The 26034-nt window shown below is 40.0% G+C and overlaps 1 protein-coding gene across 1 annotated transcript in view; it reads left to right on the forward strand.

Annotated features, from left to right (window-relative positions):
* The window catches only part of LOC139708644 (uncharacterized), a 92614-nt gene that overhangs the window by 15530 nt on the left and 51050 nt on the right, over positions 1 to 26034 (forward strand). The window contains exons 5-6 of the mRNA XM_071620582.1: positions 14736 to 14828; positions 19632 to 19754. Coding sequence (XP_071476683.1) covers positions 14736 to 14828; positions 19632 to 19754 — 216 coding nt within the window. The remainder of the gene's footprint in view (positions 1 to 14735; positions 14829 to 19631; positions 19755 to 26034) is intronic.

A 26034-nucleotide genomic window follows, 5' to 3' on the forward strand; every position in this document is an offset into this window, starting at 1 on the left:
CATTTTTCTCTTTCGACTGGATTTTGTTTATTATTATTTGCAACGTCTATGTGGATATGTCTTATTAGTATTTCCGTAGCACACGGATATGATTTTTCGGTGGAATACATCCCTGCATAAAAGAAAAATTCTCCTACTACATGGTGTGTCGACAAAAGGAAAAGGGGATTTAATTTATACAAGACCATTTGGATTACTTAAGTATATTTTAACTATAAGTCTAATAAAATGAAACCACGGCCAGATCACACGGGGGATCTTCCTCTCCAGACCGTGCATGACCTCTGAGAGAGGTATCGTCTCTGAATGAACCTGTCTCGTCAAATTAACAGCCACGGAAATGAGTGAAGTCCGCAAGACGATATTCCATTAACGGGCCTGTCAATCTTTTCAGAGAAGGCGAGCTCATAATACCAGGAGTGTTCGCCTCGCAAAACACGCCCCATGAGGAATTTGATTTTCCTTTCCTCTCGATTTTATTTTGCTGCGGTTTAATTTGTTGTTTTTTTTAGCCACCATTGCCAACCTGTAATCATATTACTGCGAAAGAGGGCACACTAGATTATGTTAGTGTTTCATTGATTGTTATTTATAGTCGTAACCGACCACCGACCGTGACATGCTGTGAAGGATGCGACCGGCTTGTCGGCAGTGACCGGCCACATAATTATATCCGCCGAAACGCAATTATGATTTCGTGTCGTTCTCCCGCGCTGGGCCGAGAACAGACTATCATCGCTCGCCAGCATCCAAGGACAGTGTGTTGTCTTGGTCAACATCTCACTCGAAGATGACTGCAAATGATGGACACACCCAGTAATAGACGTAGACACATACATACACACACACACACACACACACACACCCTTACACACAGTGTTAGGCGAATGTAATTCAACCGGCACTATGTGTCGTCTGCGGAGTATACGTCAGTGCGGTGTAGTCTTCGATCACCTGTTTCATGATGTTATAATCTCCAATCAGCATTCATTCTACGCATGAAGTTTGTGGCGCAAGTAAGATTGTGCCTCACTTCTTATGACGTCACTATATAGTGTTTGGGCGGAGAGAATGTTCATATCTTAAGTAGACGAGATCAAAGGGAAGCGAACTGTAGGACGCGCCCGCCGTATGTAATCCATTACGCGGAAGGTCTTTCGGGGAAAATGGATATCATGTGCTCTTGAATGCACTCTACGGCTTGACAAAGTTCAGTCGCAATCAAGATTATGTAATTAGGACTACGTAATTTTCGTTGCATTCATAACTAAGGTATTATATGGCCGCTTGTATGAAACGAGATGTAGACGAATGATTTAAAAACGTTCAGATTCTTAGCATTTTGCGGAGAAAAAAAGAAAGAAAGATATCAACACGATTACTATAATGTTTTCGTGCTCATTGAGAAAACAGTTGATATTGCACGATAAGAATTCCAAACTCGCTCGACTTATTATCGCTTTACCAATAACACAGTGAAATATTGGGCAACATTATCCAAAATGTAACCGATGAATATGGGCGATCTCACTCTAAACATTATTCCTCTATAGAAAGACATAAGTTATACGGATTAGTGTGCATAGCTATATTTGTGTGCTGTTCAGACAGAGAGATACTAAAGCCAAGTCAACGCCATGCACCGCCGCAAATGGTATTATGGTCGATGCTCTCCGCATTTCGAATTTCAAGCAAATTGCTTTTAGTGCGTGTAAGTGGTAATGATGCAGGACAACCCTTCATGGACCGTGTAACACCACACCCGATCCCCATATCGATACCCCTCTAGGGAGGGTGGAGACCCGCTTCACTGCAGCAGCCTACACCATTCCCACCACCCCCCCCCCTTTTCATCTCAACACCATACAATTCTAATTTTTAGCGCAACCCGTTTAGAGTGATTATTGGTCTGCTCGTGGTGAGCGTATTTCATCACACCCTCCATAAATGATTGATGTGAGATGGTTATGTGGCGACTTCGCCTACTTCTCTTCGCTCCGTTTTGTCTTCACGAGAGGGATTGATGACGTGCCGGAAAAGAGGGGGTGGAAGGGTCTTACGATGCACCTTTCTGCGGAACTTGCTTCTCTATTTCCATTTTCTTCTACATATTACTTACATTACATTTCATTTCACTCCCTTTCATTTTATTTGTGTTATTTTATTTCTATCTATTCCATTCTATTCCAATTTACCTTAATTTGGTAACTCTTGAAATAAGCATGTCATAATGATGCAAGTCATGTCTCAGTTGTGATATTCTACGTCTTTGAATTAAATGATACGAAAATCTAAATGTAGAAAAGTTTTTTTTGTTGTTCCAGAATACATGCCTTGTTATTTCCTCATGGACAAATAAGACAGTTATAATGATCGAAAATATGAATTTAAAAATTAAAAATACATACAGAATATATATGCAGAAGTGAGGCCGTAGTAAAAGAATTCTCATAGATCATCATTTTGTATTCATGAAAAAGCGGAGAAAACCGCAACCGAAATCCTTTCCTTATTGCTTCCCCCTCCCAACCCCTCAACTCTCATTCGAGTTTGATTTCGACGACGGAAATCTCATCTCGTCCGCCTACGCAGTTCTCCGAAAGATATCATCCCTTCGCGGTCGTGGGGTACTTCGCTAACTACGACTTCTATGCACACACACACACACACACACACACACACACACACACACACACACACACACACACACACACACACACACATACATACACACACGCACACACTCGCAGACACACGTCCACTGTGTACACAGACAGTCCTTTGTGGGGGAAAACCGTATTATTTTCTCTTCTTGTGCTTTTACCCTTGAAGTTTCTCCTGTATTGTAGTTTATACCCTACAAGCATATAAAGGCGATCATTGTACTCTTTTGTTCTCTGTATCCTACAAATGAATCCATAAAGCACAAGCACACAGTTACAACCATCACCCTCACCAGTGCTCACAGACATTGATCTGTATGGCGCACCTTTGTTAACCTGTATTCTGCATAACCCATAAGCTTGACGGAATAAACCCACCTATACTGTCATAAATTATTCACTGTAGTACACGAGGTAGCTTATGGTTAAGGTCACACGAACACGCACTTTTTCATAATATTCTTTACTTGAATTTCATTCAGTAACATGCTCATTTTCACAATGAAATTAGTATGAACAAAAATAAGCAGATTCTTCTCACTTGTGCTGCTGAATCACATTCTTTTATCATACAATACAATAGTCAGTATATAAATATTTGCAAATCATTCCATGTATACAAGAGTGATATAAAATTCTGCATAAATCTCAGAAAGATCTTTTATATCTGCCACACATACACCTACACGCCAGTACACTTAACTGCTGATGTTAATCTCAGTGTCAGTGTCAGCCCACGTCGAATGGGTGTAAGTGAATAATTATGTACCATTTCTGGTAAAGATAATTACAGATGCACCATAATCGTCATGGGGAGAGGAGCTCCATTTATCGACCACAGACACCCACGATTAAATAAAATTCACGTGGCGCTGCCTTTATGCAAAATACGACGGTAGCACGAAATATAGAAGCCTAAACACATTTTCCCGATGGTGTAATGCAGCTTTATCCCCTCGAATTCACATTTCGTAGTGGTGGAATAATTACACTTCGCGGATGCGTATAAATCTCATCAATTTTTCGTAAATCAGTTGAGCTGGCTTTGTGGCTTTCTGCGAAAATAACTGAAGCCAACTTCCACAAAATTGAGTGGGATTATAAGTAATGATGTTCAAAATGTCTTTTCAAAGTTTCGGCAAGGACTAACATGTAAAATTAGCCTTCGTACCATGACCATATTCTATTCTAAATTAGGAAATCGAGACAGCGCAGTCTCGAAATCATTAAAAATGTCTGCATATAAATTGTTATCATCAAGCTACTCTCACTCTGAGCTGATCACCTCATACCTCGTTAAACATTGGAGACGGTTCTCGAGAAGATTTGAGTTATGAGGCGAGCATTTCCAGCGCAGCAGAGATCCCTCCGACGGGAATACAGCCAATCTGGGAATTGAGGAATCGACCTAGAAACCGTCTTCCGTTGCTAGGGAAAAGGAGAGGTTGCATCAACCACAGTCAACTCTCAGTGATAATCATGGAGGGTAATATAGTGTCATCATATCCAGTCACTCTCCTTGAGAATTTCACATGGTTTCATGTTACATACAGACATAAAAAGCAGCCTTAGCACCGTCATACTCATACTTTCAGGTGCCGTGAATACCCAGTAAAAGCCGAAATACGAAATAGTTCATAATATATGGAATAATGCGCATATTTTAAGAATGATCAATTTACATGCAATTTCTGTTTACCGCACTTCATAAAGGCGGGTATCTTACGCTAAACAGTAGAGTGCTACTAAGTTACTTTTACAAGCTTAGTCAAAGTCTCTATACTAATCTGTAACTTGCCCTAGACTGACTGAAATAGATATTCCAAAGAACGACAAGTGTATCATTGGAAACGGACCCGTCATTATAACAATGGGGGAAAAAATAGTTGGATTTATGAAGATATGGCACAATATGTATTAACAGAGTGAGGTATTTAGAAATGACGGGGCCTTATTTAAGCGAAAAATACGTCAAGCATACGTGAGAAACATTTCTTTTTCTTCATATTCTTGTGGTCTGGTTTGACGTCATAGCTACACTGACCATGGATCAGTAATCTAACGACGCGGAAAACGGTAAAGTACCACTATTGTCCCTTGCTCTCTCTCTCCCCCCGTCTAATAAGGAACTCGGATTTTAGATATATAGCGTATGTGGCGTTTGTGAAATTGACCTTTCACGCGCGATATGTTTTGGATGAGAATGAGAAATTTTCACTACAATTGGACAAAATCGTGGCATTTCCGTTAAAGAGGCTGTCTGAAATTTTCGATGTCTTCAGTCGCTTAAGGTGTACATAATTTTTTTTTCTCGAAAAGCAACGCTTAGACGAAAAGAGGGATATCAAAGTGAGAAAGATACGGTTTTCAGATTACATTTATTAAGACGATGGATGTTAGAAAACCATGTTTCTCAGTTTACTGTTGTCTCCCATTTCAAGCATCATTCAGCGTTAGAAACACCATACCTGTATAGGACCCCTATGTGTGGGTGTTGGATGTTAATAGTCGCAGTAGGGGTGGGGGGGGGTGGGAGCAACTCTCACTTTATATCCCGTGGGTAATCCAGTGACCAGCGAAGTAGTCTCTTTGACCTTTATAACGCAAAGTCCCTATTCTGTTCTGATTTGGCCATCGGCTACCTGATTGTGCACAAAGTCTATGGCATTTTGAAGTCGCAGTCTCAAGGGGGTTAATGCGTGGCGGTCTTACACAGGGCTTTTCAGCGCCATCGTCATTTCGGCCCGGTAGTGATTTATGCGTATTATTGTGGTATTATTTTAGACATCTCTTCGGAGTTTGATTGATACTCCAGCGAGAGTGGCCTCCTTCATGCCCCGGATACATTCCTCAACCCACAACACCCAGATGATTGCGCAGAAATGTGTAGCCATTGTGTTACCATGGAAACAGAATCCCATAACCCCGTAGGGCCTAATTCTAACACCCAGTATTATGTCACTATTTTCATGTTGGTTTCTGTTGTGGTGTTGTGCATTGATGTTAAACAGACATACACGCTTGCAAGGTTTTCATGGAAAGCGAAAGTTGCAACTACATTGGCATATTAACTTCATGTGTAATACTTCTCGCAGCTAGTGGGGAATTTTGGAATATGACTTCCTCCACATCACCAGAAAAGTTTCCGCGTCTGCTAGCTAGTACAGGTGTCATTTTCACTCCAACCGGCGTAGATGTTGAAACCGTTTGCCACCTGACGTTCGAGAATTCCGCTGTATCTTAATCCAAGTTCGAGGCAAGAAGCGACAAACGGGCCCATCAGCAGTTTTTTTTTTTTTCCAAACGTGAGTGGGACGAACCCGGAGGGCGCCAATAATGATGCGCTGTGAGGAACATTATTTGTCCCTTATATACATTTATGAGTTGGCACCTTCCTATGGGAGTTGACCTTTAACCGATTTTTGGAGAGGATAGGCCAACTTACATCCGGGCATCTCTCCATGGACATGATACACCACAAAGATAGCTGTTTACCATCAAATTTCGATACTCATCGTATGATAGCTATAGTTTGTCAAAGTTTAAAACTTTTGTTGAAGAAGGAGAAAAGTATTTGTAAAGATAAAAGCATATTGTGATATAGGCTGAGGCTGAGCTATATAATTCTTATGGGGGCAACGACCAACTAATTTCCAGCATATTGTTCATCTTTTATTTCATTTCATTTGATCATTGCTTGGAGAATTTTTGTAAAGATATAGGTAATATATATTTTGGCGATATATCATAAGGAATCAGACGAGGAACCCCCGTCCCTCGAAAAACAGAATAATATTATAGCACCACACAGGCGATCGACTATTGTGTACTCAAGACCGTTTATAATTTTCCAATTATTATACAAGTGTATGTTCCGTTGAAGAAAAATGAGAATAAATTAAATTAAATTGAAATGCATGTCCATCACGTGTATGAGAAAGGCATAAGTAGGCCTATAGTGGAAGGGTCAAATCTGTAACAAAGAAAATTGTTATTACTATATGTATGTTTCTCCTTTGTGCAGAAAAAAAAAACACGGTTCGAGATGTTAATGTTATTCAAGCAGAAATACGTATTAATTTACGTTCTTTCGTTCTTGAATAGAAATTCACATAGGTCTCATAAAGAGTACTGTGTCGTAGTTATTGAACCAAAGCTCCTGAGTGAGTTGCCTAAAAAAGGCGGGGTTATGCCAACAAGGTCGTCAAAATCTTTAGGCAGCTACAGTGGCAAAGGAACCTTGCATTTATTAGCCCCAAATGCACCAGCAGTTTTAGTTTTACCTTCTTTTTTTCCCCTCGCACTCTCAAAATTATTCCCCAATGGCCTTGAACTGAAGTTGTCCTTTACACGCGTTGGGAGAAAGTTTTGGATGCTCACGTATTCATATGGCAAGGCATCCTCATTACTAACAGACCTCATCTCCGTAGGCCTAAAAACGGGCAAAACACAAACAGCTGATCTCTGGGGTTGGAAGGAATGCTGTTGAAGGTTATTTCCTTATTTTTGGATGTCCACGAAAGCAAGGGCAATATTTGTCTACAAGGAAATAATTCAATATTTCCTGTTATTTTCCTGGTATTATAGTCCTCCTACACACGCAATCATCATATAATTTAATCTGCCTTTGTACGGAAGGATGCTTAAAACGAGGATGGACATGAGGAGAAAGGAGTCAAATCGATAACCCGTGTTATAAAATTTGTAGTCATTAAGAGGGGATTTTCATTCACTTTGTCTGCCATTAGTTATCCAGTAATGTTCCGCATAGCGAAAAGTAAGAATTGAATGACCTGATGTGTTGTTATTTTAGTTGTTATTTTCAATGCAATAGTGTCAGCATTAGCCCATGGTCGCCCAGTATAATCCAAATGTTTGCATAACACTACTTATCAAATCTATTGCGTAACAGACCGCATGGAATACCGAAGGTAAAAATTGTTGTTGTTGTTGTTGTTGTTGCTGCTGTTTTTTTTTTTTTAAGTTCATGGTCAACTGGATGCGTTCTTTCCTGTTTATAGCCTATCCCTGCAATACTGTCTTGACCGACGTTGGATAGTGGTTAACCGTACGATAGTTTGCAATTAATCGGAATTTAACTCGTCCGTTATGTGGGCAGACAGAATAATCATGTCATTGGAGAGATGGGTTATTGATCTGGACATTCCCGCCGTGTCGGTATAGCTTCCGGCAGCATTCGATTGTTAGATCTCGCGAATCACCGCACTCTCCATCCTGTGTGTATCACAGCCTTGTTAGCGTGTCCTGGAAGTCATACTGTGCTGCGTCAAAATATCCCACAGAAGGGAGAAAAAGAAAAAAAGAAGAAACAAACACTAGCGATCGTTTGCGGAATTTTTGGTTTACTCGGAAGAAGAAGAATAGGCCTAATCCTCAAATTTCCTAAATTGGAAGTAAGCATTACTGTCTTGATTAATAATAATCGCAGCGGTTATGATGATCGAGCACTATTTCCATGGTCAGTGGCAGGCCATACCGTGAGCCACGTCTGGTGCAGCGACCTCACTGTCAGGGGTCGCATCCCAACCGCCCCCCCCCCACCCTCCATCCTTCGAACCCCGACAGAGATAGTAGGTCTAACAACATGGATAACAAGTTATAGTCCATCAAGAATGCGCATTATTGTGAAAGCCATAATGATCACCATGATACTGATGGTAGTGATGATAATATATTATTACCGCTTTAAGTGACAATGATAATGATGATAATTAAGAGATATATTTGTGAAAATAATGATAATCGATGTGGTCAAAAGAAAGTGACACGTTTAAAACTGATGTATTAACGCAAGCAAATATCGAATTTCCTTCGCGACATAACAGGTTTTGGGTTTTTTTTTTCAATGTTTGTTGCGTCATCTTTGCTATGATTGATTGATTAAGTCATGGGTACTTTCATTTTCACGATGCTTCGTAGAAAGTTATGGGCCACATGTATAATAAGGAGATATATCTCTTCGTGAGAGAGGACAAAGACAGATGATATGATGGAAAACAATCATTGTCAAAGAAGAACCAGGGGATCGCTAAATATGTCTGAATCAGCAAAGGCCTAGCCCCACTGGCTGTACGGCATCGATTTGTGCAAAATGTCACGTTCAGAAAACAGGAAGAGTCCAGTATTGAGAATCGAGACGAGTCCATGTCTTTCGCTGTCTGTGCTTATTTAGTATCAACCGGCTGACGTCTTAACAGTTGATTTCTTGAACTAGATTTCTGAGGTTGTGACTGGGGTGGTGCTGGAGGGGGGGGGGGGGGGAGGGGAGAAGGGGAGGGGGGTGATGCAAACCAACCGGTGTGTCGTGTCTGCACATACATCTCGCCTGGGATTCAAGGAAATGTCTTCAAGCTCCTTGCATCTTGTCAAAGTAGCTGAGTTATACAATACTTGACGAATATTTCCGTTCAGTTCAGATGTCTTTTGTTCCATCCAAATCATGTGCCGTGAATGTTACCTCCTCTATGCACTCTGTCAAGGTTGATGCACAGCAGGAACTTCTCCCCTCCCACACACACACACATCGTCAACTTTTGCGGAAATGAGGAAGAACAGTGATAGAAACGTGACATATATTCCCCCCCCCAAAAAAAAAAAAAAAAAGTCAGAACAGAATCAAGTGAAATGAAACAAAACAGCGGCGATATCTAACACATTGCATTAACCAGGCTCTCTAGCATTATACGACGGTACATTAGCAAAGATCATTCGATTTGGCGCCCATCCTGTGCACCTCCCCAGGTAGTCACGCAATTGTGACGTCATCTGCGTCACAATCGTCCGAGACAGAGGATGGTATTTCTGCAAAACAAATGTAACCGAATCTTCACTATGATATTTCTATTTGGATCTCCGGCGCTATCAGTAATTAATCTGAGCAAAAGAGTGTGTGACAGAATATCGTGTGTAACCAGGGAGATGCAACGTCGCCTCCATTGTATGTTTACCGGCCAACGAAAGCATCAACGTCGTTGTGCAGTCAAATTTATGATGTTGGACAGATCAGGGAGGGGAAAAATTTTGCTTCTTTTCGTGGATAACCGTACAGACATTAAAAAAAAAGAAATATTGTAACGGTCATTGGAAATTTTATGACGATACAAAATATACAGTGGGGCTCAATGTGTTTGATGGAGAAGTAAGCTTCATAGTTTACGTTACATTGCGTCTTTGGCTTAATGCGATTCTCTGTTTTCCGGCTTCACTATACGTTTGTTAATGATAGAAAGGACATCGACACACAAACCTTTTTGTATTCATAATTTGGTATAGATATTTTAGGATTTTCATAATCGTAGCACAATGCGTATTAATGAAGGATTTGCATAGGCCTACCGCTAGATTACTCCTGATTTTGTTTGCTCTATTTTGGCATGGTTCATTTTCATCTGGAGTAATTAAGTGTGTCTTCTCTATCTTCAGCTCTTTCGTCTGGATTTATGACGATTACAAAAGATTAACAAATGTATACTTGCACGTCGCTAGTAAAATCTTTTCAATTGGTTGTTGTGCAGTTTGTCACTCTACACTGACTGGAATGAAAACAATCCCGGGTCATCACAAAACCTACAATTGTAATAATTTAGCAGTTTCGATATTAGTCTTAGTTTCACGACATCACTGCACGGTTTGGCAATAACCCGGTGCAAGCAATTGCGACATTCTCAGACAGCGAGTAATTATGAATTATGGTTATCTGTTTATGACGTCACAGCCCACCCGTGATATATTTTTATAAAGTCTTTTCTCATTTTCAACTGCACTCGCTCACGGAAAACCCAGACACGCCACAGGTCACGGCACCTGTGCGCTGCTCCGTCAGAAAATTCCCAAGGTTGTACTAAGGGCGTATGATATGAGAAAAATGAGCGAATTCAAGTTTCTGGTCACAAACACATTATTGTTCAGCATATTCCTTTCCCTCCAAATTGTAAATCTCAAAGTGGAGTTGTAATTTCGCCATGTTTACAGACACGTGCATACGTGTATAACGCTCGATCTCATCACTTCGAGGAAACGCGTACATTGTACTTACTTGGATACAGAATTTTGGGCAATGGTATAGCGCCCAAGAGGTTCATATCCTTTTTAGGTTGACTGTTTGTAATGCGGCTCGAAAGATGCCATCAGTCATAATAATCTCCATTAATTTTGTATTGCAGCGCTTAGATGGAAAAATCTTCTAATTCAATTTGTAACTGAATTGTGCTATTCATGCATGTCTCTCTTGTCAATTTCTTGTACTCATGATAATTGATGATTACATGATGCTATATTGATTCATATCATGCATCATTGTAACGTGGTAGGGAAATTAAATTATTCGCAACCTTTGTCCGTGAGTTGTGCTCGTTGATTTTTAAAAGTGATCTTAGTTTCTACCCATTATCTTTCCTCGTTACAGGATATGTTGATTATCCATCTTCGAATGCCATAAAAGAGACGTTTAGATTTGCTAACAACAGCTGCTTTTGAAATAATGTCTATGTTCACTTTCAGTCGACTGCGCCATCATAGCGTAAACGCGTGCTGACGAGAAGTGCAAAACTCATGTGTCATTTATTCTGTGACATTTGGGCTAAGAGCAAAAATCATTGGTGCAATCCATTGTTCGTTTTGGGTGGCCGATTCCCAACTGTTATCGTCGAGGGTTTCCCCTTTGTCTATTCGCTTGTAGCAGACGCAGTTCGTCACAAAAACAATCGAACTTGACAGCGAGTCTATTTTTTTCTGTAGCTTCTGCCCCAGTTCCGGGTTTGACTTTTGGTTTTATACTCGTGTTTTGAGGGGTTTTTTCTCCCCTTCTGCATGCCAGCATCGGCTCAGATATGTGACAAATCTTCCGTTGTCATGGAAACACGTGGAAGGAGCGCTCTTCTCGGATAACACACTTCAAGCTCCCCTCTTCAGCAGTCTCCGCCATGGGACTGACGCAGAGAGCATGTAAATACAGCAAGAGGAAGTCAACTTTCTGAACAGATTGAAAGGAAAAACAGGGAATGCGTCGTACGTTGCCCACCTGTTAATAATTGTCACCATTTTGGAGTACGCCCTCAGTCAGCTACATGTGAGCCGGGGGGGGGGGGGGGGGGGACGGAAGCTAGTAATACAAGTGCTTTCGATAAGGTATCAATGCAAATTCAAATGGTACACACGTACTATTTTCATTAAAGAACCCCAAATCATTAATCAGCAGTCGAAAAACGTCAACGATTGAATACATATATTTAATAATGATTAAAAAAAATGGTATTTCATCTGTATCCATGGTGCCGGGTAGTCGGCCTGGTCACTATGTACTTTGACTTTATCGTAATCAGGATAAAATACTCGACTGCCATAGTGGGCATTGGATTTGTCTGTTCGAATGAAGCATTGCACTTTTTTTTACTGTAACTTTTTATCCACATGGGCTGACATTCAGGCGGCTTCTCGAATTAGTCGAAGCAATGCTCATAGTGATCCTATGTATACAGTGGTAATTAAAGTATTATACTCTTTGAATTCATCTGAACTGCTTTTCTTTCTTTCGCTGGTACTCAATCATGGTGTAATGCCAAAAAATCTCCCCTGAAGTGAAGCAACTGCCACCAAAAAAGAAAATAACAGAAAAGAAAGGCCCTTTTGATTGAATTATCCACCCTGAGTCATTCCTTTACTAGTAATCCGCCAAAGAAAGATAGATGCTTTTAAAGATTTATTACTCTTTCATTGACTATAGCTTCAAAAGAGGTGCATCGACCTCTTTATAAGGAACTGACATCCGTATCGGGCAAAGCATCCTAACAAGAACGTGCCCCTTTGTTCGTTTTATAATTATACAATAATACATTAAAAAAGTCTGAACTTTTTTGATTTGTTAAGGCTTTCTTTCCATGATTCATATAACTGTCAGATTCTGTATGTGAGTTCAACTCCCGTGACATCATGCCGCCGAGTTAGCGAACGATACAATGATGGATCGAGACAGTCCTGAGGTCAAAGGTTTCCTTATTTCACAAGTGAAAAATCACAAAGTTCACAAAGGTTTTGTTAAGGATTCCGATTTTAAAAAATAAAAGTTACGCATGCGAGTAGTTTTCCTGAGTACCCGACACCATAAACTACGAACAATCAAGGTGGGATCCCTTGCGCCAACAGCCACAAAGATCCCAAATTTAAGAGCTGTATCTGGCTCCAAGTCTGTAAACCGTCGAACGTGATTATTACTCTTAATGACACACACAGACTTTAAGTCTCCTTTCAACTGGAGATTGAGCAGCAAAAGAAAATTGTCCTAGGAAATCCCCACAAAACAGAACAGCCATCGCATCAAAATAGTCCTAAAGAGAACAAAGTAAAAATTCGGTACATAATGATATGAGAAGGTGTAATGATCAGTTTACAATCTCAGAGCGGTCGTTTCCTGTCTACAAAGAGCGACGGTCAGTGATTCGGAAGTGAAAGGAAGAAAAGTTCAGTGACCTTAGGGGGAGAGAGAGATTAGATATCTTTAGCATCGGCATGGGGTTTTATGCAGTGATTAATAATGGTTTAGTCTTGACATCGCCAAGATGATCAAGCGTTATGAAGGTTAAGGTTGATCGAGGCTCAGCAGAAATAAACAGGTGCTGTGGATGTGATTAGCAAAGTGGTACTCGATCCTGCTTTGTAATTCATGGGATGATATGTTAGTGAATATAACACCGCTGCTGTAAAAGCAAAATAAAAAAAAAACCAAAAAAAAAACCAACAACAACAAACTCTTTTTCTTTTCTTGTGTGTCCAACAGAGCACAATTCATTGGAATCATACAATTCCGTCACGTAGGTTTTATTACGCAAAAGTGAATTCACCATTTTTAATGTTTTTATTTTTTTTGTATTGTGTATACAATCGTTTGACAACCGTTCGTTATCATTGCCCAATAGCGAGAAATGTTCACATTTAACCTAAAACATCGGAAAGGCTGTGGATTCAAGGTGAACTTGCCTTACACTGGAAGAATAGGAAAATGAGATACTTCTGAGGAAACATAGTCCGACGTGAAGCTCAAGGACACACTCAACACCATCACCATCACCACCACCACCAACAACAACAACAACGCCAACACCACCACCACCACCAACAACAACAACAACAACACCACCACCATCAACAACAACACCAACACTAACACCATCACCACCACCAACAACAACAACAACAACAGCAGCATACGAAGGAACACAAATATAAAACTGTAAGATTTATACACATTCCTCTTCTGGTGGAAGCCACATCCTGTACATGAAATCATTTGCGTCCTTCAGGATTGACACTGGTCGCGCCCAGAAGGCAGTAAAAGATGTCTTGTTCCCCGCTGTTTTTGTACAATAAGCCCTGGAAATTCGACGAGATTGGCAGAAAATAGCCGATCGGATTAACCCTGAGTATGCACCTGAACTTTTCCCACTTTATGCCAAACACGTGCGACTTCTACACGGTCGTCTGTAGTGGAGCCACATGTCTCAGAGGTGATGAAAGATTCAACTTTTTGGATGGTTACGAATGTCTCAAGTGTCTGACCTCGACTTCCTGCGCATCTGTACGTGTCCATATGTCATGTACGTGGCATCGCAAGCTTATAGCGTGATCTGTATCATACATGGGCGCGAACGAGGCTCCAATTTTTCAAGCTTGAAAAAGTGTGGTTGTTATAAAGGGAGCATCTTCCTGTAAATGAGATAGTTATTGTGCAGAAGCAATAATATGTTATTTGTATCATCATGAGTAATAATCCTTATATACATATTGTCATGGACAAGTTAGATACGTTATTAAACATCAGTTCAAATGTGAAGACGTCATTGTGTGTTCCTCCAAAGCTTTGGATAAACAGACAATACATAATGATGTGCCTGTGATCATTTCACGTTTTAGAAACTGATGATGTGGCTACACTTTTTCCTCTACATGAATGATGATATTGCTTGTAAAGATGGTTTAGAAATTTGTGAGCCGCCTTTCTTTGTACTTGTCAATAATAATCGTTTTCTATTGTTTCTCTCCTATATCACATCCATGCAGCTATATGTGAGGATGGATGTGTGCACGGTACCTGTGTGAGCCCCAACCAGTGCCGATGTGACCCTGGATACACGGGATCAAACTGCAACGCAGGTGAGCACTTGATGATAATCATAACGATGACTTCGACGGCGATGATGATAATGAAGATGACATCATAATCATGATTATTTCATCACTTCAGTCTTTATGACAATGCATAATCACTATCAGGTCCACAAATATTGTATAATTTTACTATACCCAGTTTGCTTTGTTTTGCTTATGAAAAATTATTCTCTGTTACTGTACCAAAGAAAGTGAAAGGCCTATGTTCTGTTAATGGAATGGAATTGAATTGAATTGAATTGAATTGAATGATAACATAATAATGTGGGTAATTTTGATATTGAGTGATTACTACTTCTACTTCTCTTCATTGTAATTATTGTTATTATTAATTATATCATTGATGCCATCAGTACCATAGTCATCATCATCATCATTATGACGATTGTAACAGCTGCACACGTCCTCTTTACGGACATTATCGAGTCTCATCAGTACCTATAGAGAGCGCGGACATTATCTCCACTGCGATTCATTTCTCTCGCTTAATGCTTATTGCGTTAATCGAGTGGCTTTGTTTTGACCCGTTTACTTTTTGGCTGTAACTAATTGATTCGATCATCGCAATTGTTCTTTCCGCGATCGATATGGGACATGACGTCATTCTTTCCCAGTGACGCTGGACGTAGTGCTGACATAATTAGTCATGTAGGGCAGTTTTCATCCGTCCCTTTCTTCATTTCAACTGTCTGAATTAATGCTCTCAGAATTCCAGATTGTTTAAACAGTCGATCGGCCACAATTTGAAACTTGCTTGCTCCGTTGTCTTATGTTATACTAGCATTTTTTTCCAAAACGATGCAAATTAACAAAGCGAAACAACTTTTTTCATCTTCTTATCATTATCATTGTTTTGATTATCATCATAATTTTTGTTATTATTGTCATTATCTTTAACATTCTTAATTTCATTATTATCACTGTCATTATTACAATGATATTGGTAGCGGTAATGATAATAAAAGTACCGATAATGGCCATTGTTATTACACTGCACTATACACTGTATTCTTATCATTTTTATTATTATTGTCATCATCACCATCATCACCATCATAACTATTATCATTAGAAGTAGTTGCAGTTAAATCATCATCATCATCATTGTCATCTTTATTGTTGTTTGACGGTTGTCAGAGAGTTAGATACAATATTTATTTATGGTACATGAACTCACGGTATGTAAGTTAAGTCTATACACATCAGCCTTAGATATCTGGGTGTACAGAAAAGTGGTGGTCGTCTTCTAAGTGTATTTCCAACCCAGGCCGATTTATTTAGAATAAAGGTAGTACAATTATACAGACAAATGATTTACATGATGAATTAAAGGAATGCACAGGGAGAATACGACAAAGGATCATGCCATTTCGTGATCGTGGTTTATTATGGAATTTCAAGAACATGTTTTAAGTGATCAATGTTATTTTTTCCCCTTCATCAATGGAATGGCAATAACCGTTTTCCTTTCCGTACTTGATTTTAGGCGTGCGATAAACAGAACATCAGCGATGAATTATTCCATTATTCGAGATCCATCCCGCCATGAAATACGAATTTTTCTTCATTCGCATGCGACTGGCTTATGTGTCATCGATTCCTACGCTAAAGAGCAGACATCGTATGACATAATAATATCTCCATCATCAATGTAGTTAATGATATGGATGCATTTAGGTGTAATTTCTGAAAGTGAGCTTTTTGTGTACGCTGTAGTTGCGTCAAGGTCGTTATTATTACGCATTCAAAGCAGGCGCTGCGAAGCCGTCCGCGTCACTTGTTTTTAACGTTAATTCCGCCCCGCTTCCCCACTTTATAAGGAGCACAACTGAGCCATTCGTAAAAGTATGTTTGTTTATAGCACAATAACAGTAACGCGCGACGACCGGTCCAGCCCATTAGTAGAATTAGGATTCGTTTTGATAGGCGTAACAGGGCCGCTGTGGCTGAACTTGGAAGAGCGAGTTTGCTTCCTACTTTGGATCATAAATCATATCGCATTGCGAACGCCGAAACGGTAGGAAATTGGAGGATGAGGGTAGGTCTCGCAGGAGTATAAATGAACATCATAGACACATGTGGGCATAGTCATAGAGGAAGTGGTAATGATTTTCAATAACAAGCCACATTACATGTTGGACAATTTACATTGTCATTTACAAATGGATGCAGACTTTGCTGTATGTGATTAAAGGGAAAATTACCGCCAAAGTACTTGTATTGATTTATAGAGTTTTAAAAGTACACATTTTCTTCGATTCGTTAATATTGCTATACAATGTTTAGGATGATAATTATTGTCCCTGCCTTCTGAGAGAGGTATTGTCAGTTACTCTTTCATTATTCCCCCCCCCCAAAAAAAAAAAAAAAAAATTGAGAATGTGCTAAACTCTCTTTATGTCATTGCTCTACTGTGACGACTGACACCAAAAATTGTTGATCTTGTATTCAGCAACGGCGGCACATGGATTTAACCTACACTTCAAAAATTCATAACTTTTGAACGGATTGTCTGACTTTGTCGGATCGTCAGACAACAACACAGCAGACCGCTTAAGATTCATTTCAAGTTCATGGAGTCGGACAATCGTATACAGCATGCCCTGTCCAGAGAATTGTGTGTAGGTCTGTCTGGGAGGGTGGTATAGACCGCTTTCGCGTTGCTTATCCAGGTCAGGTGCAGGCGAAGCTATGGGGCGCTAATTGACACTTAAGTGGCGCGCAGTGCCATGCATCGCCCTCGATGTGGAATGCCAGCAGCTGAGCGTGTCCACGTTCTATATGAAGCAAAAGAGAGAGGACTCAAACAACACCCTTGTGTCACTTGTCTGTAGGTGAATATGAAAGCCCCGCATTTTTTCACGTGAAGATCTCGATTGCGGACGATGGCAGTGCCAATGAGTTCGATGCTTATTCTTTACGCGATGATGTTGACTTTAGGCAATTGTGAAAACAGAAGAGAAATGGAGAGGGAGATACCTGCGGTTTATTTAATATACTATTGCTTGTATTATGAGGTAGCACAACGAGTTCTTTCAATGATGATTTTGATCAAGCGTAAATGGCGGCTGGTAGCAAGTCAGAGTATGCCGAAACCAGCCACAACTGAGTCTTCTAATTTGTTAGGATGATGCCCCGCCGTACCCGAGCCCTCCACATGTGTGCACCCATCTGAGTTGTATACCTTAGTGGTGTCTCCTTCCCATTAAACCTAAGTATAGTATCCAATTCACTTTGTGTTTGACTTGTTTGTCGAACTGTTTTGCTACGTCCATGGTACTACTAACTTGCCAACGAGATTCTAAGAGTAATACCTCTTATTGGTAATAACGTCATCAGTGCGTATTCTGCGTACACCTTTGCCGCAGGTAGCTTTAAGTACGTACTTGTATTTTTAATACGACATAGAGTCGGTGGAATTGTCGAAAGCAAACTACTCTTAGATTCTTTGAGATTCTAATAGAGTTTGAAGAGTCTAATGATACATTTTGCAATTAGCAATTATACCCGTTTGTTGTGGCCTTTGGAATTAACAAATTCATTCCACTGGCCACTCAATGAACACTTAATATTGCCGAGTCAAACGTTTTACTGCAAGCATATGATTGTGGCTTCTTATCCAGCTTTTTCCTTTAAAATGTGGGAAACTACACCGCCTCAAATTTCTCTCCTGCTGCTGAGAACACTTGATTTCCCTCAAGAGGCAACGAAGAAAAATTGGAAGAGGGAAAAAACAGAGGAAAGCTTTAAAAAGGAAACTAGGAGCCGTAGGCTGCTAAGCATGTCTGAAATAAAAATCCTCGAAAAAAAAAAACAATTATGAAAGCAGTTTTAGGGTAAAATGTACGAATTTTTTCTCGCAACATGTCATCGTTCCGCGAGTGTCTTGAGTTTTAGCAAAATCTCTGATAACCTACCTCGTAGCTCTCAATTTTGATTGGTGAGAAGTCCTTCGCGAAGTGCAGGGTGTTTAACCCGGTGAAGTGGTCCCACCTCACATCCAACTGGACCCCATGGAAGACCAGCTTAACGTAGCTGAAAATGGGCTATCCAGCCATCTCTCAGATGGAAATGAACAAACAAAGTTAGTTAACGATTCAGTTTGAATCACGAAACTGAGAGTGTCTTAAGAAAGTAAGTATTGTTTATGGAATCACTCCGTCAATGAGATTGATGCCTCTTCAATTTTCTTTTATTTGATTAATAATATCATTAGTGCAAATTGACTTCCGTTAGGACAAGCGGCGCAGGGATGTTGGCTGGAAAAATGGTATGACGTTTTACTTATAATATACACTGAATTTCGTGACAAAGCAAACACATTGTGCTGTAGGTCCTACATAAATGGGTGGTAAATGATGTCATCTAGGGGGTCACCTCCCTGCTGTCACAGAACTATGTACCCATACCACTAACCAAGGTGGTATCACCAGGGAGGTGGAATATCTCTTCCACCTCCAGGTATCACCCACTGGTATCACCAAGGTATCACCAGTGAGGTAGGAAGAGACCTCCCTGGTATCACATATCTCCTTACACTCACTCTTCTATACTCTTTCCTCGTCGAACTCCTGCCACCCACACCACCACTCGTTCAAAACTCAAGATTTCGTTGTGGTCCCACGTGAAATTGGCGTAGGTGTGTGATATATCGTCGACCGACTTCTGCTGTTATGTCGAGCTGACCCAAACGTGCCTCCTCGGAACCGTTTTCAAACTCCACGCATTGTTCATGGCAAATGTTTTTATGATTCTTTTTTTTTCTATTCCACTATCTGTGCACGTCAGATCTTAATGAGTGTGGTCTTGAACCCCGACCTTGCAACCAGCGGTGCATCAACACGCATGGGAGCTACAGGTGTCATTGCGAGCAGGGGTATCTCTTAGAAGAAGACGGAAAGACATGTATACGTGAGTACAGACTTTCATCATTTTTGTTATGATTATTTTTCTATGTAGGCAAGTGTCGGTATACCAGTCATCTTCATGCCTCAATGTAGATTTCGTATTCAAACACACGATATCGTGTCCATAGGAGTAGGTATACGGAGCTATTTATTTTCTCTTGTGTGTGTGAGCGTGCGAGTACTCGTCTTGTCTTTGTGTGTGTGCGTTCGCGTATCCATGGGGCGTGTCGCACCAATTACTTCTCTTACTTCTTACTACCCCCCCCCCCCAAAAAAAAAGAGAGAAAAGAATAGATGTTAATTAGGTTTGTTTCTTGTTGCCGCCAAATGATATTCGCGTCCTTCGTATCATTTGATGTCCTTGCCTTGTTTGGGCGTGTGGGACAAACTTCTGAAGCCGTTCAGAGGTCGTTCAACCTTTGTATGAAGACTGTATAAAAATAGGAGAAAAAAAATACGACTGGATGCGAGCCTCGCTCTTTGTGGTGGATCTTGTCTCTATTGTTGTTGGTCTAGAAAGGAATGACATGATTTCACCCCTTGTTGACCTCCTTGTCAATTGTCGTGAGACCCGCTTATTGATCATCCCGCTCCAATTTCCATTATATTGCAATTTGTGGTGCTTCGGCATGTCCATGTTAGATTATGTTTACATTGGCTCCTCTTCTCTCTATTGTGGATGACTCAAAATAATAGGCAGCAAGAAGGGAAAAAAATAACACTTTGTGTATGTTCTCCTTGAACGCACACTCAAGTAGCCAACATGTTTACATACTCCTCCAATTCGGCAGCCGATTTCACACATGTCATGTCAAGACCAGAGCTCACGCTGTTACCGTCGGCGCTGAGGAAACAGCAAGTGGCCGGGGATCGACCGACATTGGCCGCTATCGGCGCTAACACGTCCAGTCCGAAATTCATGCACTGTCACCATGCACGTTTAGCCCCCATTCACAAATCCTCCAAAGACCACAAGAGTCCATATAGCAGACTGCACGTTAGTCAGACCTCGGGTCATATAGGATTAAAGAAGAGCTGCAGATCGTCATTCCGCCAATCAATATGACCATCCCCTAAACCTTCTCAACACAATCATTTATTGAGATGAGGATAATCAAACATTACAGTCATCCCGATATATCAATATTTGATTTATCAAAACTAAGGAATGGTTGGATAATCATCGTAAATAGTCATTTCAAAGGTAGATTTAGTCGTCATAATTGTAAAGTGAAAATCACTGAATTGATTAATAATAAAAAAAAATCCTAGTATTCTTAATCTCGTTATTTCCGTTGGGATACGCTTAATGCTTCATGCTGTATTTATTTCATCTTGTTGAACGTTCATTATGGCTGCTTCATAAGAAGGGTTGATAGTTTGAAGAAGTACTAAACTGGAAAATTGGTGACTATACTGCATCAATGAAAATATGGCTACTTTGTGTGTTGTCTTCATAACTACTTCCTGTATCGTCCTCCCTTCGCCCACGCCCTTCTTCGTTTAACTTAGCTGTGATTGGTTTGCAATTGATTCAAGCTCACACGAGTGTTGACTCGCAGAAAACATGTTGTCAATTTGACTGCAGTATTGATGACTTTGTTGTATACACACCTGCCTTACACTATTCTCTCTTCAAGACTCTCTGGTGCATATTATTTTGATCATAGAGTTACAAACAAACGATTTTAACTCACATTGCAATGCTCTCACAGTGTGTTCCTAGACTGAGTAGGTACTGACCAGAGAGAGAGAGAAAGACTACATTTCCTGTGATTTTTTTTTTCTCTCGCACAAAAGAACAAGAAGTGGATTCTCTACTATATTGCTCTTCGTCGATACTGAACTTGTAATGGCTTAAACATGGCATCCTCTACCCAGTAAATGCGATAGCTATAAATACACACCAGCATTCATCAAATAGTGGAATGTTAATGGGAATTTTTCCGTCTTGTAATGGCGTTATCACCTCGGCACAAAATCCCACTCAAGAGAACCGCGTCCGTGGTTGGTAGTGGCTGAACATCCGAGTGAGAATTAACTCAAAACAGAAAATATTTTCGGTTTTAAAGCGATCAAGTGACATTCATAGTTTTAGATAATTTACAAAATTCATGAGATACAATGCACAAATCTCAGAGGAAGAAAAATAACTGTGACCAACAAAGATGGCGGCAATACCTTGCAAAACGATTCATTGGCAATTAAAAATCACAACCTGTGAGTAACGAAAGTATAGCACATTTATATGAAATTATAAATAAGTAAGTAAATGAATAAATAAAGAAAAGAATACATAAGTAAATAGATAGATAGATAAATAAATAAATACGTACATAAATAAATAAATAGATAAATCAATAAATGAATAAATAAATGAATAAATATCATTATTATATGTATCAAAACCTATAAGAACTGGACAGCGAGCGTTGCAGATTGACGACATCTTCGAGGGTTATAATTAATTCTCATTGCTTAGCAACAGTCCACGTGACTCCGCGGTAATTGAGCTGGGATTGAACGCAGTGCCTTGTGGATATAATGCTATATACTGCATCATCACAATCAGCGGACGAAGGCAAAACTTTCTTCCCCTTCATGTTCTCCAAATGACGTCACAATGGTCAGGCATTCGTCGGCCAGTGTTGGGAATATAAAAAATGAATTTTTTAACGAGAGGAGGGGAAATTAAGTGCTTTAGAGCTTTCTCGGTTGAGACGTCAGCGTCTTCATCAATACTGTACGGAGACATTATTTATGGTGTGCGAAGTTGGAGCCGCGCAATATAAAGGTAATCCGAAGAGATTGAGGCAATGTAATATTAGTCTGCGTCCGTGTGTGGGTGGATGTCTGTCTGTCTCTTTCCAAGGAAGGTGTTACTATAGAGGCGGTCTGTCCGTGAGTGTCTGCGAATGCATGTCTTTTGTGCGTTTCCTTGGCGCGTGTATATGTATTGTGCATATCTTCGAAATCATGCTGTTAAAGTGTTGTACAAGACAGTTAGGCTACACGAACATGAATGGTCGCGATGATTATTCATCATACTGATTTCTTAAATTAGAGACTGACGTATGCCTCCGTCGTTGGAAAATGATGACAGAATCTATAGTCTCCGTGTTTGTTTACGTCATGTCTTAATCATCTTGTTTGTGCATGGTGTCCTGCGTTAAAAGTATTGTTTACCATTTGTTCTTTTTGTAAGAAAAAAAATATTCTGAACTGCTTGGTTCCTTTTGATACCATTGTATATGTAATAATGTGTAGAAAATGAAACTAAGTAAAAATGCGATAAAAATAATTATCAAATATCTAAGATTTTTTAAAAACTTTTTTAAAACTTTTTTTTTACCTGTTGGTTTACATCCAATGAAAAGTAAAAAAAAAAAATATCCAAGATTTTGATCTATCATACTCATATTCATTTACCTATGGAATGTAGTGTTAGAATCACCATCTCTAGACATGGGTTTCTTTTATATTTACTATAAAACATGTTTATAGCGACAGCATATTTTTTCAGAAGTTGTGCAAATGTGAATATTTCCTTATTAATTTCAACAAAGCTAAAAAATGTGACGATTATCTTATTATCATTATTAATTTGACATTGAGCTTCCACGAAGTTAAAGAGGGTCCATATAAGGCAACATCACGGCCATGGTGGCGTTTACTAAAAATAATGAGAACGATGATTACTCAGATGAGCTGGAAAATACATTCCTTCATGATAAGGATAAAGATAAACGCAGGTTGCCACGCATCAAAAGAAAAAAATACATTTGTCTCGTCTGCATACTTTATGAACGTAGAAGGAAGGAAGTATATATATAATAAAGATGTATCATTTTATTCCAATGCAATATTTTTCTTTCAAATCATGGATTAAGATTCAGTGTTTTCTGCCGGAATGGCGATAGGTAGATAGATAGATAGATAGATAGATACACGTAGATAGATAGATAGATAGATAGATAGATAGATAGATAGATCAGTGTTTTCTGCCGGAATGGCGATAGGTAGATAGATAGATAGATAGATACACGTAGATAGATAATGGCGATAGGTAGATAGATAGATAGATAGATAGATAGATACACGTAGATAGATAGATAGATAGATAGATAGATAGATAGATAGATAGATAGATAGATTGATGGATGGATGGATGGATAGAGAGGGTGCGGGAATTGAGGAAGAGAGAGGTATCCAGGTTTTTCTTCTGTGAATTTCGTTCTCGATCAACTATTCATGAGTCATTCCATATGGAGTGTCTTCTTGGGATGTGATTCAAGGTAGAGAACAAGAATACCCCTGGACGGAAGGCAGCCATTTTGTCTTCTCTTCAGGAACCGTAATGGAAGACACCGCGGCAGTGCCTAAAATCACAAGGGAGATACGGGTCGTGCGTGTTTTCAAGAGAAGAGCGAGACTTTGCCACGTCTTGAGCGACGCGAAGAATGATGGGAGTTTGGGAATTATTTCCCGACTCATCACTCTTCGATTCCTTGAAAGAGAAAGACCACTTAATAAAAAGTAGAAGAAGGAACAGTTTTACTTGAAGAGTACCATATTCTTCTATGCGTCCATATACGTGCACCGATATGCAACTACGCAGGTGCGTCCCTTTTGTGCCCCCCCCCCCCTCCCCTGGTCCCTATTATTTGACAGGGTCGCCTATCGAATCGAAACACCTGTGAACTGTTTATGAACCAATGCCTGCATACTTACAAAACGTGTTTGACACTGTCAGACATGGCAAACCATGCATGATCATATCATATCTCGCTTTTGAGACCTTGGCAATAGTGATTGTCAGAAGCGAGCAGCATTGTTTCGTGTGTGTGGATGGACGATGGAGCATGGACTAGTTTGTGTACAATGCAGAGGATCTCATCCACAAAACTCCATGACAAATTAAGATTTCTAGCGACAAAGAAAGACAACCTTCGTTGAGCGATGTTGCTCACCCTACCTTTGGGGAGCGATTTGGTTCACCAACTGCTAGCCTGCTTCCCTTCGACACGGAAGGTCCCTGGTTCGAAGCCACCCGGGACTCATTGATGCTAAACAATTTCTGTCTACCTCCATAATTCAAGTATACATTTGATGTTTCGAAATTAGATCACGGAGAATGGGAAGCGAAACACCAAATACCGGGTTTCCAAACTCACCTGCGTAAGGAGGGGGAGGGAGGAGCGTACCAGGGAGGTGTGAGAGAGAACACCTTCCTTGGGCACAAGATGCCAATTTCTCGTGTATTTCCCAAAATTCAAAGTCGAATTTCACTCTGGCACGATATGTGGTCTGAAAAAAAAAAGGCCAATTCAGTCAAACCTATTTTCAACCAGTTAACTCGAACTATGATTATGATACCAGCAACAACAAATTGAAAAAATGCCATTAATTTTTTATCATGGGTCTGTTTCGATCATATTGGCGGCTTAAACACAAACATGCAAAGAGGACTGGAAGACATCTTGCAAAGTAAGAACGAAATATACAGTGCAGCATATTACGTGGAGTACTAGTATTCATTCAAGAAAAGAAACAGAAGCCGCTGTGTCAGGATCAGACAATAAGCTGGATATTAGTCAAAGCTAAGTGCTAGCGGACCCAAACTCACCTCGTTGTCTTGCAGTAAGCACAGTAACGACAGCGATACAAAGAGTAAAGATTTTACGGATTTTGAGGATTTTCTGTCACTTAAAAGATAGCTGCTGTCACGGACTGATGTCTTTATCGTTATCAATGGATCGAACTCAGAAGGGGCTTAATTGGCCACAAAAATTTGTTACAATCGAACTGCTCACTATCTCAAAAGAACATCGGTATCCCTCGATGAAAGAGCCTTATTTCTGTCTGTTTCCCCGGAAGCTTTGTCTCGATTTTGGCTCCAAGCAGCCTGTAAGTGGCCAATTAATCCGAGCGTTATCCCCATTCCAACCGAACTAATTTCTGTTTGAATTTTTTTGTATTAATCCTGCCAAGATAGAATAAAAACAATAAAATAACAACAACAGAAAGATCACTCTTTATTTAATGGGCGCTCAAAATGGAAATTTTTGTCTCAGGGATACTACGCATCAGTCGTGCAGATTTCATTGTAAGTCAGAAATTATGCATGAAAAGAAGGGGCCTATCTGGTCGTTCACCCAAGAAAACCTCTTCACAGCGTCCATTCTTCGCGTCACCGATTTCTTTGCCGCAAAAATCGCTTCAATTTTCGTCATAATTCACGCTAGTAACCACACGTTGACACCGGGCATTCATAACGGTGCTTA

This window comes from Diadema antillarum, unplaced genomic scaffold, assembly GCF_040938485.1.
Source record: "Diadema antillarum isolate AM-2024a unplaced genomic scaffold, OU_Dant_1.0 seq00001362_RagTag, whole genome shotgun sequence".
Classification (NCBI taxonomy): domain Eukaryota; kingdom Metazoa; phylum Echinodermata; class Echinoidea; order Diadematoida; family Diadematidae; genus Diadema; species Diadema antillarum.